We start from the raw sequence: 16263 nt of genomic DNA, 5'->3' as shown, positions 1-16263 counted from the left end.
CTGAATCAGAAACTAAGGAGAGGGCCCAGCCATTTGTGTTTTAACAAACCCTCTTGGTAATTCTGATGCACGCTATCGTGTGAAAGTCACTTTTTTAAAGGGAAAGGCAAGTAGCAGAGTCCCCACACCGAGGGGCTTTAGGACCAAAAAATAAGGTCCTAGGTTGTAATTCAGGCTTTTACATTAATTTGGAAGTTACCTTTCCCATGGTTCCTTATGTTTCTGGTTTTCCTTTTATTTAACACAGAAAACGTTCATGTGCCTTTGGGCAGACGGGAGGGGGAAGGCAGGACTCTTCGAGTTGAACACAGTCTTCAGAGAAAAATCTGGCTCTGAAATTTTTACCTGGGAAACAAATGGGCTGTAGCTGAAGCAAGCAGTTGGAGGTCTCTTCCAGACTGCTCTTCTGCTGGATTGTGTCTACTCCGGGGCTTTTTCTGATTATATAATAGGATGAGAAAAGTCAGAAAATCTCATTTGTATTTCCATGGCAACTTGTGCTCTTAGCAACATCCCCTCTCCTTTAGTTGAGTTCTAAATGGCACTGCTGGGTCTGAGAAACCTGGCCAGAACCTCCTTCCCCAGGGCAGCTGGAGGGCTCCAGTACCCCGAGGAAGACCCCGTCTCCATGCTCTGCTCTGCTCACAGGACGGGCTGAAGCACAATGAAGATGCAGGACAGGGACAACTAAACCCCTGGGCTCATCCTTTCCTTTCCCCACGCCAGGCCTAGGGTACAGAATGACTCAGCCACAGTGATAGACTACAATCCCTTAAAAAAAAAAAAAAAAAATCTGAGAGGAGCTTCTTACCTTTCCAGATTCACAGATTCTAGTTGATGGGGCCATGGGGTAGATGAGGCTATTGACAACTGGTTTTGTTTCAAGTTTGTCAGTTTTCCCTGCGAGGGAGCTTATGGGTAGAGGACAAAGTAATGTGCTAGCACTAGGCCTCTTGAAATCTAGGACCAAGCATCTGGGGAGGAACTAAGGCTGGAAGAAGACAAGTGTAAAACAGATTTCACTAAAATCACCCCTTCGGTACCCCCGAAGTTCGATAACGGGCCTTTGGTCATCTCCTGTGCGATCTTCCTGCTTCCCTCCCATCCCTCGGAGACTGAAGATGTTAGATAATAAGCCAAGAGTTCCCATATCCCAGCCAGTGTCTGGGCTACTGCTGTGCAGGAGCCTCCCACTTAATGACTTTTGTTACTGTTGTTGTTTTTTGTGTTTTGTTTTTTTTTAACAGAACAATCTTTTTTTTAAATGAATTCCAACCCCTACCAGATTTCTTTCCTTCCCTCCCCTTCCCACCCCCATCCTGTTTTAGGCAGCACTGTTTATGTGATGGAGTCTGTGTTTCTCAAGTGCATGGCAATCCTCAGGTGGAAAGTGGGGAGGAATTTTTGCACCAGGTCTTTGTGTTGTTTTTTTTTTTTTTAATTTATTGGACATAAAGCCCCAAACCAGGATATGTGTGTGTCTGTGTGTTTGTTTTTTTCTCATTTGACCCTCCCCTCTTTCAATCTACCCCCTTTTATATCTAATGTAGAGAAAGCAAATTTGAATCTGGAAAGCAAACCGTTGTATATAGTTGCGGTAACAATCATGAAGAGAGCTGAGCTGTCCCCTCAGTAATTTGTTTTAAGTAACAAATTGGTTGAAAATTAAATCCATGCCAGGCCAGCTGAAGAGGCCTTCCTCCATCATTGCCAGAGGCCCCTCTCATCTGGGCCCTCTGTTCCATCAGGCATGTCTCCTCCCAGCAAGATTCATCTGTTTGATGCCATTTGCGTTTCAATAAAGTTATCTCCTGTATTGTCCACTGGTTCTCTCTAGTTCCCTCTCTGTCTGGTTTCTGTCTCCATTTATCTTGTGGCCCATTCCTTGATCTGCAAGGTGAGACTGCTTGTGGTCATTCGCCTAACCAAGAGGTAAACCTCATCTCCCTGGAAATGTCTGATCCTCAAATCCTAAGCAGGAGCTCTGGAACCCTTTGGTTGGGGAAGGGGAGGGTCGGGGAGTTCCCTACTTGCACACTGTGGACATAGCATCTTTCACCAGCCCAAAATTCAGGGTTCTTGAGTCCTCCATCCACTGCCACAGTGTTTGAAAATCTACCACCCTCTGGACTTTCCTGTTCTCTTCCAGGGGTAAAAGTGAATTAACCCAGGAAAAAAGAAGCTGCTCTAATGGAACAAGAAAAGAAGGAAAAGAAGTCCTACTATTCCCTACTTTGGAATGTCAAGGTCCAAGAAGCAATCTTTTCCCTATGAAATTTTGGTAACAACCCACCTGTCCTCTCACATGGGAAATGACGAATGTGTTTAGAGCTGTCCTCAAATCAAGGAATAAATCTTTAGGAAGAATACTCAGATGAAGTGACACCCCCAGATCACTATCAATTTAGCAGCCATAGTCTTAGAACTAGGCTAGGAATTGCCATCTGGTTTCCTCTGCCACTTGGGAATGAGAGTTAGAGTTCCTAGAAACCATTTTAAGGCACTCAACCTGAACAGCTTGCTAAAAATTACCTGTTCCTCTTGCTCTAGAACCGCCCACTCCGAAAACATGCCATTCTAACCCCTCTGCCACCACGTGCTTGCCAACCTGCCGTGCATTTTTTAAAATTTGAAATGTATTGTTTTATTTACATTCTGCCCTGCATTTTTAACCCCTCTGGATAATCCTCTCCACTTGCTCCAGTATTTAGCATTATCTCTATTCCTTCAACCATTTCCTACGACCAGCCCTAGGATATCCATATTAAACTTCACTCCTTAAATGTCCAGCCACAATTTCTCTGGGGAAAAAAAATTTATACGTTCTCAGCGAACAGGATTCATTCTCAAATAGTCATTCAAGTACTTACTCTGGAGGAAATACCCTTCCCAACGCAGGTGCCCTCTCCTGGTCAGACACTCCACAATTTTGAAGTTGGGCTCAACTAGGCTGGAAAACCAAGGGACTGGGTCTTTTGCAGGTGACCACTCCCCACTGCCCAGTCCACTTAAGTTTTTTTTTCCCCACCTTTGAATTCTTGAGGCTGAGATGAAGAGACACTCACTTGAGCCGACGGTTTTTTTTTTTTTCACTGTTTGGGGTGGGGGGGAAAGACTGGTTTAAAATAGCTATTTCTGACCCAGACCTCTCTCCTTAAAGCCCTCTACACCAATTCCCATTTCACCTCCTCCTCCTCTCTCCTAACAAAGTATCTTATACCTGAAAGATCCATGAATTTAAAGTCCTATATCATGGCGTTTGTTCCAAGTGAGTTTGCTAACTTGCTGTTCCACTTTAGAAAAGCCCCCTAACTTCAGTTTTCACATACATGTGAAGCGATTCTTGCGCGAAAAGGTGCAGTTTTCGTCCATACGACAGGAGGCGCTGTCTCTGGAGGCTTAGGCCCATTCCCCACCCCCTTCTCCGCTCCCGCCCTGCTCTGGTGCGCAGGCGCGGCTTCGCGGATTGGCCGCGCGCGGGAGCCGTCATTTAGTGGCGGGTCCCGGCCGCGGGGCTGGCGGGCTGAAGGGAAGAAAGATGGCGGCAGCGGCAGCGGGTGGTGCGGCCTCCGGGCTGCCGGGTCCAGTGGCACAAGGATTGAAGGAGGCATTGGTGGATACCCTCACCGGAATCCTGTCCCCAGTGCAGGAGGTGCGAGCGGCTGCCGAGGAACAGATTAAGGTGCTCGAGGTGACAGAGGGTGAGTGAGGCGGGACCGTCACGAGGATGGGTCGGACCTGGGCCGGCCGTACTATCCGCTGGCCGCAGCTCCGGACCGGCCGGGGGCAAAGGGAGTCTGAGCCAATGGAGATCTGGGCACCGAGGCCCAGCAGGCAGGAGTGCGGTAGGAAGCGAGAGGCCGATGTCCCCCGTGGCTGTGAAAGTCCGGGAGAGGGGAGGCGCGCCTGGAGGAGAGGGTCGGGGGAGGTGGAGCCTCGAAGGGGAGGGGGAGGGTGGAGACTAGAAAAGCTAGATGGAGTCTGGGATCTGCAGAGGACCGAGATGGAGCTAGATCTGCTGCTGTTGGAGGAAGTCGCGCGGTCTGGGAAACATTTTTGAGTTTAGACCAGGGTCTCTTGCTGTCCTCTTCGCCAGCTCGGTTGTACTGGGATAAGAGTAAGGGGAGTTATTAGAAGTGGTGAGAGGGCAGAGCCTTGAGAACGCGGCTATCAAAGCTTAGTACATATCAGACAAGTTTCTGCCTCTGAGTTATAAGCCTAGCTGGTCGTTTTACCTCTTAATGCTTTTCCAGAAATCAAATTCAGTGCATGTACAGATGATTCACCTTCCTGATCATACTCCCCGTTAATTTTGAAAATAATCTGCACTTGTTAAATACCGCTGTGTGTATTTCTGTTTGAAGGAACTGATCCTTTGTCTTTGACTCTTTGTCCCCGTACTCCTATTATATGCTTTAAAGTGATGGAGAAAAAACAAACTATTGGTTTGAGATTGTCAGTTTCCTGCTGAGTGGGCCTTTCACCAGGCCCAGTGTCGCCACTTTACAAAGAACAATTTGATCCTAAAACAGGAGGAGGGAAAATCCTCTTGGTCTTTATGTAAGAAATATATTTGGTTTGTCAGGGCTTCACTGGAAGAACTGCAGATCTTTAGAATTTCCCCCAGCTCAGCCACCTCTTAGAGACCTCTTCTGAGATACGGGAAATTGTCCATGGACTAACCAGTCACGCTCAAAACCTTGAGTTTGCTCTCCTACTGGGCTTAGGATTTTTACTGAAAAAGAACTTCAGACAAATCTTCCTTTAATTTTATATTTTCTCACAATATGAGATCGCTGTTGAAAATGAATTTCCTTCTGTTGAAAACACATTGAGATTTGGGGTATAATAGGTTAAGGACCATTTCGAAGGCCTAATTGTAATTGTCATTGTTCTATAAAATGTCAGACTCAACAATAGGAGCAACCACTGGTTAGGAGAAAGATTTTTGAGAGCCATGCATGGATTGATTGCAGTTATTGCAGTCTCCTAGATAAAAATTTTTTATTCACAGTCTCTGCCTCCCTTGGATATTAAGGAGGAAGAGTGACAAAGCAGAGGAACCTCATCACATTCAAGTTACTGCTTGAATAAAGTTGAGGGTCTGATGCCTTCCCTGAATGATACCCAGTGTTCCTGGTGCCCAGATGTAAGTCTGGCACCTTCCTACAAGAGATGTACCTTGGTGCATGTTTTAACTGTCCAATAACAGCTCCGCTTGGGCTCTGATCCCTTCTCTAGCCAATACCATGGTCTCATCCAGGCATAGCCGATTATTGTATAAACTTCTTGAGATCTTTTTGAAATTCTAGTCTCTCGTTTTCTTCATCTTTTGGGGCCTTGAAATCTAAAATTAAACAAGTGCAGTGTTTTGCATTTGATTTAGGCCACTGACGGGAATAGACTGAAACACACACACCTTAACTTACTGGGAATGTGCTATCAGGCATGCTGTGCTACATAAAGAGGCTATAATACAGTGACCTGATGTTGATGGTCTAGTACTAAGGCATATGACTCACAGGTTTAGGATGTGATGTACAGGGTTGGACCAGGTCTCTGGAGTTGATTGCAGTGCTTTGGACCCTTTGGAGGCTATTTGCGTTGTTTAAATAATCCAATTCCTTATGTTTATTTAAAAACGATAAAAATTCACCCCTTTTCAGTAACCTCTTTATAGATGGAGGGTGATGATCCATTCCTCAGATGTAGTACCTTGCTTCTCTCCTTTCCTCTTCTTATGGCCTTTACCGAGTTATTTTTGCCACTGGGTCCAGAGTACCTGCTGTCTTATATTCTGTCTGAATCTCACATGGTTCCTTAACATGGTCACTAATTTCTTTCCACTAGCCATTGCCTTCCTTTACATGAAAATATAGCACCTGGCTTCCCAGCCAGGATTTAGCCAACTATCTGTAATGGTGAAACTGGTAGGACACTGCTCTTCCTATTATTATTAGAACACCCTGCAGGCCAAGGTAGGAACCGTTCTTGTAAATGAATGAACAAATCGTTTTCCATTCCTTTGGAGTTGTTTCACATTTTAGTTTTATCCTAGTGGAAGAACCTTGCTTTCTGGTCCTAGGAAACACACTTCCTTAAAACTTGAAGTTAATGAGAAATCTGAGAGTGGGTGTCTAATCATTTGTGTTCTGGTAATCTTTTGATCTTTTTGGTTCCTGGGGCCTGGTGTCAGGTGACAACCAAATCTGGTTGTTTCTAGTCCCTCTGTCCCCTCAAATTACCACACTGTCTTTGTGAGCCATTTATTATTGCCTCACATGGAAGACTGGTCCCATTTGATCTTTAAGATTTGCCAGTCTGTTCCCTTGGACAAACAGACGTACGTACCACCTTCCTTGGTTGCCAGGTCCTAGTCCTGGAGCTTAAGTGGAAGAATTTCTAATTTTGAAGGAAAGAACACAGATCATTTGTTAACCCTCTCTGTTAAATGGACAGACAAGAGAGGTTGACATATTCTGACCAGATTCTTGGGAAGAGATTTTAAGAAGCATTTATCCTAGAAAATTGAGGTAGCTGGAGCCCAAAGTACATTCTGGTCATTTAGTCTGCCAACTGAAATTTTCCAAGAAATAATTAGTTACTGTGTTTTCCAGAATGGGAGCCTACTCTCTTAAGTCTAAGCCAAGGAAGTGTATATATGTGAGAGGTCCATCTCTGATACTGGGTTGATTTCAAAAGGATCAAGATAAAATCAGCCTGGGGTCCTGGAATGATTTTCTTGAGTTCCTGTGCTTTCCATTTTCCCCAGTCACTTGGAATCTGAGGAAAACCCAGCAAACCTTTCTGAGTAGAAACCCTATTTAACAGTGGTTCATTAGAGAAGGAGATGGTGCCACGAACCACCTTCTTCAGACACACTCCCATCCGGAATTAAGAAGCATATTACTTGAAAGTTTGGAAGTGCCTCTGCTATTACAGCATTCCAACAGATAAATGGTACCCTTTCTTTTTTCCTGAGGAAGATTGAGGTTTTGAGTTTGATAAGCAGAATTTGCAGGAATTGAGTTCTGCCTCAACAGAGCAAAAATAAAACTCTTTTGATCTGCTAGAGCATTCTTCTAATTCTTGTTTTATTTAATAGGCAGGGCCATATCAAGCATTTTATAAACATAGTAGTTAAAAAAGATCGGAAAGGTTGTGAACTGCCAGAGATCTCTTACATCAAAGTCTAATGTCTACTGAGCTTTTCTTTTTTGTCTGACCTATAAGATCATGACTTTTGAGAATATCAGCTCTTTGTTTTTGGTGTATTTATGCTTTACTGTTTTATATCTTAGAATTTATATCTTAACTTTTCCTTCTGTCTCTACTTTCCTCTAAGAGCAGCATCACCCAAGTGGTAGAAAGAGTTGCTTTCATTCATAAGCTCTAATTCTCCAGGCCAGCATAGCAGACTTTCTTATATAACAAAATTTAGACCCTAGGTCATTTTCTTCTCTTAGTTATTTCTTTCCGTCTATTGGAAGTGAAGACATTTTCCCCCACCATTTGGCTTTGACTTAGTCTTTTCTGGCTTGCTCCTAGCAGATACATCACATAAAATACTTTTTCCATCACCATTATATTGACCTGGGGTGGGGGGGAATTATCTCTCCCTCACTTTTCCTGGCATTCAGATGCTGCCCAGATATCTGTGTTGATTCCCTCCCCCCCCCCATCTTAGATGCCTAGAGAGATGTTCCTGCTAGCTGGAAGTTTGCTTTCTGGTTCTCATGGGCACTTTTCTGGCTCTCTTACAGTATAGCGTAAGCACTGTCACCTGCGAAGGGAGCCCCTCAAGGATCCAGACGCACTCCTGGGCATGTGGCGGGCACTGAGCCGAGCGGAAGGCGGCTACGCTCGGAAAAAGGCCAGTGGTGGAGTTTTCTTTTTCCTTTCAGCTGTGGTTTTTGTGGTGCTTCCCAACCCCGTGAGAAAAGGGGGGCTTCTCCAGAGCTTTACTCAGAACTACCTCCTTTCCCAACCGGACGCTATTCACAGTTCTTCCTAGTAGTAGCTTCCCTGACTGTCAAAGCACTACCAAGTCTCATGTCTCTTTAGTAGACCCTTAAGACCAATAGCATATGTTTCTTAACTTATCCTTTATCCTCCATGCTCTCCTTTGGATCTTCCCTCCTAAGCCGGGTTTTAGACAGATAATGTTTTTGCCTAGTGGCGTGAAAGGGGAGCAAGGATAATGAGAGAGCAGAGCAAAAGTCTAAACACCAGTCTAAAACACCAGAGAATGAGTTAAGGGATGAGGGCAAAAGCTTTCTTAGAAAGGATGTCAGAGGATACCATTTTGGGCTGGATAAAAGTACTCAAGAACCTACAGTCAGGGTGAAAACCCAGACTGACAGAACAGGTCTATCTTACTTCACCTGGGGAAAAGGAACTAGCGAAATTAAATCTAACAAAAATGGCATTAGAAAGCTAACTTTACACAACCCATTTGAATGGTCCCCCTTTGGCTTAATTGGTTGTAGATTGAATCTTAGTTTAATCTGAATTGTTCTTTCAAGCAAGACAAAATAAAACAGCTATGTATCTCTGTGTCTCTTGTACTTTTCTGCCTTAATCATCCCAAAGCAAGTTATTCAGCTGTTCTTTCTAATGCTTTTTAAAGAAATTATGTTAAAGACACCAATCAGCAAAACTGGAAATCCCCCAATACACAAAAATATAAATAAAAGTACCTTTTCTTTACAGATATACTTAGTTGTATTTCTTCAAAAAATATATGGTCTCTGTTAAGTAAGTATCTGTCAATAGAATTTTTACTACTTAGCAGAAATCAGCACTGGATAGGAACAGCCATGTTGATGGTCTAAAACAAGTCAGAGAACTTAAGGATTTTTTTCTGGCTTTTCCTTCTGTGCATTAGTTTTAAAGCACAGAGTTCACCCGTCACCACACCACCACTATCATTCCTTGTAAACAATTCTTCATATAGCTTTTAAATAAACTAAGTTTTATGGCATGAAACTCTCCCATGGTGACTGATAGCCCTGTATTGCTAATGGGTATATAGTCTAGGCAGAATAAATTGGATTAAATAAATAATAATTGAATTTTCCCTCATATCCCCTTATAACCTAATGCAGGTGAGTTCTTGGTCTTTGAAGTTTTGGGACTTCTAAACCAGAGCTGATCATGTGGCCACTGGTTTTGAAACTGTGGGAGCCCGTGGAAAAGAAAATCTGTTTATTCAGTCTGTTTTTAAAATTTGTCTTTAGTTAATGGTGATTATATTATTTGAAGATTTTCCTTCCCATTAATGCTTTTGAGCAGAGAGTCATATTACTTGAACTTTCATGCCTCTTCTTTCCTATGTGGAGGAAATAAACTTTCAGAGAAATCTATCTTATAATGCTTGTTGTAGGTACAGATCCCCTAGTGGACTCAGGTTTCTTGGTCCCGCGTGGATCTTAATCTTCCGATAGACTCTTACCTCTCACCATTCCTTGCAATCTCAGCAGTATATGCAAAGCAATTAGTGGAAGTTGGAGTGTGATCCTTAATGATCTCAGTACTAGACAAGATTAATTTAAAGCTTGTGTTAGAGTAGAGAGCTCCCAGCTATTGTGATCATTACTAGAGTACTACCTTCTTCTGGCATTGGTATGAAAAAAAAATGTATTCACACTAAGCTTTTCTTTAAAAAGAGTAGACTTGATGTTCTCAGGATGATGAGAAAGGACCCCCCCCCCCCGAACATGGCAGGACCTGTGTATAGAGTTTGCCTGGTCTTCATGCTGTAACGATTCTTCTGATTGATGCCAATGTTGACTGATGGAAAGTGGATGGTTCCATTTCCCTCCTGTGAGCCCTACAACTGTAACAGTATCTGTGCTTTCATTGGAAAGGTAGTTATTCAGATTTGTTTAAGCTTTATAGCCTTGCCTCAAGTTTCAAATCTTCTCAAAAACTCTGGTTTTTATACCTCAGTATCTTTTTCATATCGTATGATTAAAAATTTTGCTCATCTTGATCCCATTTTAGTTTGTCCCTGTAATAATGATCCATAAATTGTGCTCTTGCCGGGAACATTAAAACCCATATCACAGTGGTGCACACAAAAATTGAAATAAGTACTTTAAAAGAAAATACTGTATGGCCCATGTAATTAATGAATACGTATGGATCATCCTGAAAGATAACACATAATTGTCACAGAATTGGCTGACTATATCCAAGGAAGCTAAACTTGGGTGGACAGTGAATTCTAAACAGACTTGGGGCTGTAAAGTTAACATCCGTCATCACACTAAGTATCTGAAGTCAAAGAAAGTGGGGGTGGGTACCTTTACAAGTGCTCTTTCTCCTTTAACTGAATTTCACACATGCATTTTAGAGAGCTTTTTTCCATTAAACTTGAACACTGGTTGGTATCCAGAAGGTCTTCCAGAATTATATCTGACTCATAAGTGTTTTAGTCCATTCTGAAAGCTGATTCCCATATCTTTGTGTTGTGGACACCTAGTGTTTTTTCTGTTTATAAATAGTTTCACAGACTTACCAGAGTCTGGGCTCGCCAAACCAGTCCTAAGAATTAGAATGAATTTCAGTATTTTTAGAGGTAATTCTACAGGTTTGAAGTGTTTGCTTGTGTTTTAATCACTTAACTAAATTCTTTAGAAAGATTGTGGCTTCTTTTGTGGTGCTTTTGCAAAAATTCTTCTTTCCTGGGTGAAAAGATAGGTGCCATAAGATTGTATCAAAAACTGCAGCTCAGGGGTGCTTGGGTTGCTCAGTCAGTTAGGCGTCCAATTCTTGATTTCGGCTCAGTTCATGATCTCATGGGTTATGAAATCGAGCCTCATGTGGGGCTCCCTGCTCAGCAGGAGTCTGGGTGGGATTCTCTCTCTCCCTCTCCCATTGCCCCTCCCCCCCCGCTTTTGCTCTCGTTCTCTCTCTAAATAAATAATAAAATAAAAAATAAAAACATCTTTAAAAAAAACTGCAGCTTAAAATAAGGGTGTAATAAGAATGAGCTAAGAATCTAAGGATTCGGTAAAGAGGCAGGGCATAAAATGCAAAAATCAATAGCCTTCATATAGACAAACAATAAAAGCCTAGAGGACTTAATGGTGGCTTTTTAAAAGTCCATTTACAATAGCAACAAAGAAGATTAAATACTTAGGGATAAAATTAACAGGAAATGTACAAGAACCTATTGGGGGAAACTTAACAGTCCTGAAAGACTTAAAAAGTAAACTTGATTTTCAGAGTCCATCTTCTCTCATGGTTCTGAAAAACAAACTGAGGGTTCTCGAGGGGAGGGGGGTGGGAGGATGGGTTAGCCTGGTGATGGGTATTAAAGAGGGCACGTTCTGCATGGAGCACTGGGTGGTATACACCAACAGTGAATCATGGAACACTACATCAAAAACTAATGATGTAATGTATGATGATTAACATAACAATAAAAGATATGCACATTAAAAAAGTAAACTTGAACATAACTGCTTAATGGGTATGGGTTTTATTTTAGGATGATGGAAATGTTTTGGAATTAGGTAGAGGTTGTGGTTGCACAACATTGTGATGTACTAAATGTCACTGAATTTTTTATTTTAAAATGGTTAATTTGAAAAAACAAAAAAGGGGTACCTGGGTGGCTCAGTCATTAAGCGGCTGCCTTCAGCTTCAGGGTCCTGGGATCGAGCCCCACATCGGGCTCCCTGCTCCGCGGGAAGCCTGCTTCTCCCTCTTCCACTCCCCCTGCTTGTGTTCCCTCTCTTCACTGCGTCTCTCTCTGTCAAATAAATAAAATCTTTAAAAAAAAAATGTATAAAAAACAAAAAAATAAAATGGTTAATTTTATGTGAATTTTACCTCAATTGAAAAATGATCTTTCAGAGATATGTATTAAAGTATTTATAGAAAAATGGGGGGGGAAGGTAGACTTGAACAAATGGAAAAACATATGCTATCCTTGGATGGAACGACTCAACATTATAGAGGAGTACACAAGTTGACTCTAAATTTCACAGAAAAACAAACATGAAAGAATAGCTCCAAAAACACCGAAAAGGAAAACTTTGAGGAGGGACTAGTTCTACCAGACATTAAAACATTATATAAAGCCTCTATAATTAAACAAAAGCATGGCACTTGTGCATGAATACACAAATAGAACTGTGGAATAAAATGGAAATAGACACAAGTACCTACAGAAATTTAGTATAGATGAAGGTGGCATCTCAAATCACTGGGGTAAAGATGGACTTCTTCATAAAGGGTGCTGAGGCAACTGGGTAGCTGTTTGGAATTAGATAAATACTTCATGCCATACAGAAAAGTAAATGGATCAGGAATCTATTTAAAAAATGAAACAATATAAGTTATAGAAGAAGATAGGGATGAATTTTTCTTTAACCTTGGCATAAGGAAAGGCTTTCTGACTATGACACAAAATTCAGAGGCAATAAAAGATTGATAAATTTGCATAAAATAATGTTTTTCATTTGCATGACAAAAACCACCATATAGAAAGTCAAAAAAAGACAGCTGAAAAACTGGGAGAAATTTTTCACAACATACACAGACAAAAGGATAATATTCTTCGTATGTAATGAACTCTTAGAAAATTGAAGGCTCTGAAAAAAAATTGAGGGCTATGTTTCCCTATCTTTATCTGGGAAAGAAGAATGGGGTAGGGATGCTGTCTAGGAGGATGGGGTTAGGATGGAGCAACCTAGACAAACTGGCTAGCAGGGAAAGACTTGGCCTGATAATCAAAGTGTTAAGAGATGGCAGATGGGGTTGGCAGGGACCTGGCATGCAGCTGTATAGTACCTGGAGTCAGGAGCACCTACAGACAGACCCTGGATGCCGCTCAAGGTTGCTTACTGGATTCCTGGAAGGGGAATGGCGAGCTGAGAGGTCTGAGGAGGCAGGAACCACTTCTCAAACTGGCCTCCCAGGACACAGGAGTGGGGATGGTGGTGGGGGACAGCCCCCTGAGCCCCTAACCCTTGCTGCCATGGAACCTCCTGCTCACCTAGGCAGGCTCCTAGCCAACTGTAAGCTGGAGCAGTCCCACCAGCTCCCAACTTCCCCTGCCAGCATGTCACAACACCGCCACTCCCTGAAGCCACCAAGTGAGCCTGAATGTGAAGTGCCCCTTTTTGGAGCAAGGGAACAGGAAGCCACTGAAGCAGAAACTGACCTAGAGGCAGCCATGGAAGAAGCAGAGATGGTGCAGTACCTGGCCTAAACTAGGCCTGTCTCCCAGGGCAGAGTCTCCAATACCTGCAACACCTGTGCCTAGTACGGGAGCAGATGGCAAGGCTCCAGCAGCTCTACTTGCAGCTGCAGACCCAGAGGCCCCCAGGGGATTGTGAAGCAGGGGGGTGGGGAAAGGAGCCAGCCCTGGCCCTTTCACCTCCACCTTCTTGTGCCCCAGGCAATGAGGTGCACAGACTGCTCAGCCACACACAGGAGACCGCTTCACCCCTAAAGGTAGGGGTTCCTAGTGCCAACCCTCCCAGGCTTTTAGAGGCCCCAGCAGAGCCAGCTTACATCTTTCCATCCTTCCAGGGACACAAGTGGGATCTCTTCCACTGGAACAAGGTCAGTCCTGCTCAACCGGATCCTTTGGAGGAACGTGAGCTACCTTGAGTCCCCTGCCCCAAGGATTGAGTCAAGGAGTGTCCCTAAAAGACCTCCGTGCCAGCCCCTCTGGAAGACCTTTATGCCATCATTTGTGGTTAAGCAACAAGCAAAAACCTTTCTGTATGCTGAGACTGGTACAGGGACGTGACGCAGGGTGGAGGGGTGTTCGGTGAAGTCTTCTTCCTCGCCCTTTGCCCTGTTGCTGCTTCAGGGCACTGCCAGGAAAAGCTGCTGATGCTCACCGTTCTCTCTGAGGAGAGGGCTGGATCTTTCTCCTTTGGGCAGCCTGGCAGAGGAGCCCTGGTTCCCTGAGAGGCCCCGAGGTGTGGCAGCTCCCAGAAATCCCTGGGCCTAGACGGTGTGAACTAGCTTATTTATCTGGAGTCCATGGAGTGTGTTTGGCATGGTGATCTGTTGGGGCCTAGTGATATTCTATGTATCTTTGTGAGTCTGTCACTGTTGTGAACTGGCTGGATCCAACCATCTTTTCTGAATCCTGCACTCAGCAGGTTGGTCTTCTGGGGGAGGTAACTGGAAGGATAGAACTGACCTTCATTCCTCAGTGGGCAGTTACTAATTTAGAGTCCTGCTTTCCTCATACCTTCGTGGGCAGCCCCAGAACAGAGAAGGGTACTATCTTGGGTGCCTCTGCATGGAGTCTGTTGCCTGTGGAGCAGAGTCCCTGAAAACCAAACCTGGAATGGAAGGGTCAGGGACAACATGGAGAATAGCAGAGTAAGCTTCAAGGTCGGTCTTCAGCTGCTTTGATCGCTGATCGCCTTTACACATCAGAACTGAAACCAGGGACTCATACTAGCTTTTAGATCTTGACAAAATCCCTTAACTTTTCTGAGCCATAGCTTCCTGCTCAATCTCCCAAATTGTTTAATGATACCTGCCCTGCCTACTTCAGTCTTGTTATGAAGATAAAACAAGATTAAACTGTTTAAAAAAAAATGAGGAACAAAGGACCAAAAAACTAGTAAAAAAAAATAGAAGAGAGACATGGACAGACAAATCACACACACCCCCTCAAAAAAAGCACTCGGACGTACAAAAAAAAGTTTAAAGTGATTGGAGAACTACAAATTAAAACAACATCAAAATACCATTTCTTATCTATCAGCCTGGCAAAATTTTTAAATTACAATACCACATTCTGTTGATGAGACTGTGGAAAGATACTCTTAACATTGCTAGTGGGAATGCAAATTGGTACAGCCCTTTTGGAGGAGAATTGGCCATACCTAACAATAAATACTATGTATGCACTTACCTCTTTTTTAAGATTTTATTTATTTATTTGTCAGGGAGAGAGAGAGAGTACAAGAAGGGGGAGCAGCAGGCAGAGGGAGAAGCAGGCTCCCTGCTGAGCAAGGAGCCCGATGTGGGACTGGATTCCAGGACCCTGGGATCATGGAGCTGAAGGCAGATGCTTAACCCACTGAGCGACCCAGGTGTCCCTGCACTTATCATTTGACCCAGCAGACCCGCTTCTGGGCATCTACCCTGAAGGTACACCTTCAATATATATGAAAATATATACTGCACAGCATTGTTTACTGTGGCATTGTTTATAAAAGAATATTAGAAGCAATCTAACTGCCTACATATATGTGTGTGTGTGTGTGTGTGTATATATATATATATGAGAGTATTTGAAAAAATAGATTTATACAGTGGTATATTATATAGCTATATAAAAAAGGATGAGAAATCTCCAAACTGATTTGGAATGAATTCCAGAATATAATGTTAATTGAAAAAAAAAAAAACCCTGCAAAAAAGCACAGTATAGAACTGTTCATATAAATAAGAGGACATAAGAAAATACAGATGTGGGGCACCTGGGTGCCTCAGTTGGTTAAGTGTCTGCCTTCGGCTCAGGTCATGATCTGAGGGTCCTGGATTGAGCCCCGCATCGGGCTCCCTGCTCGGCGGGAAGCCTGCTTCTCCCTCTCCCACTCCCCCTGCTTGTGTTCCCTCTCTCTCTCTGTCTCTCTCTCTCTATCAAATAAATAAACAAAATCTTTAAAAAAGAAAATACAGATGTATCTATATTCATTTATGCAAACGATATACAGGAAAGATAAACCAGAAATTGATCGTTAACCTATGTGGAGTGAGTGGGGAAAGGGTGGAAAGAAGTTAATAGGAATGAAAAGGGAGCAACGCTTCTTGGAATATTCCTTTTTGTATAGCTTTGACTGAGAATCATAGTAGTACTCCCTAAAATAAATATTTAAAATCAGACAGTGGAGGGGGCCCAAAATGGAAGTAGTAACAAATAACCTAACTGTATTGCAAATGAATAGCATAATTGTTATTAAGTGTTAGGAGAGAAAAGAATTAACCTAAGTAATTTTGGAAAATAGTATTTTGACTGCATATTTATTGTAAGATTAAAGTCAAAAAGAACTATATACAAAAATTGTCCTCCAGTTAATATATCTGTTTTTCACAAGAATATGGTTTAATAGTTCTGTAATTAGTTTACATGTATACTAAGATTGAAATGAGTAAGTCCATTTATTGCAGAAAATGAGAGCCAGGGGCGCCTGGGTGGCGCAGTCAGTTAAGCATCAGCCTCTCGGTTTCCAGCTCAGGTCATGATCTTGGTTGTGACCTCAGGTCGTGAGA

At 42.9% G+C, this 16263-nt stretch overlaps 1 protein-coding gene and 1 pseudogene across 1 annotated transcript in view; both read left to right on the top strand.

Annotated features, from left to right (window-relative positions):
- The first annotated feature begins 3506 nt into the window (after positions 1–3506).
- IPO9 (importin 9) overlaps positions 3507–16263 on the top strand; it is a 56988-nt gene continuing 44231 nt past the window's right edge. The window contains exon 1 of the mRNA XM_027611162.1: positions 3507–3701. Within this exon, the coding sequence (XP_027466963.1) occupies positions 3539–3701 (163 nt within the window). The 5' untranslated portion in view covers positions 3507–3538. The remainder of the gene's footprint in view (positions 3702–16263) is intronic.
- LOC113932009 lies at positions 12759–13771 on the top strand (annotated as a pseudogene).

Source organism: Zalophus californianus, chromosome 10 (genome assembly GCF_009762305.2).
Source record: "Zalophus californianus isolate mZalCal1 chromosome 10, mZalCal1.pri.v2, whole genome shotgun sequence".
Classification (NCBI taxonomy): domain Eukaryota; kingdom Metazoa; phylum Chordata; class Mammalia; order Carnivora; family Otariidae; genus Zalophus; species Zalophus californianus.
Note: the sequence above shows the minus strand (reverse complement) of the source record. Positions and strands in the feature narration are given on the sequence as shown.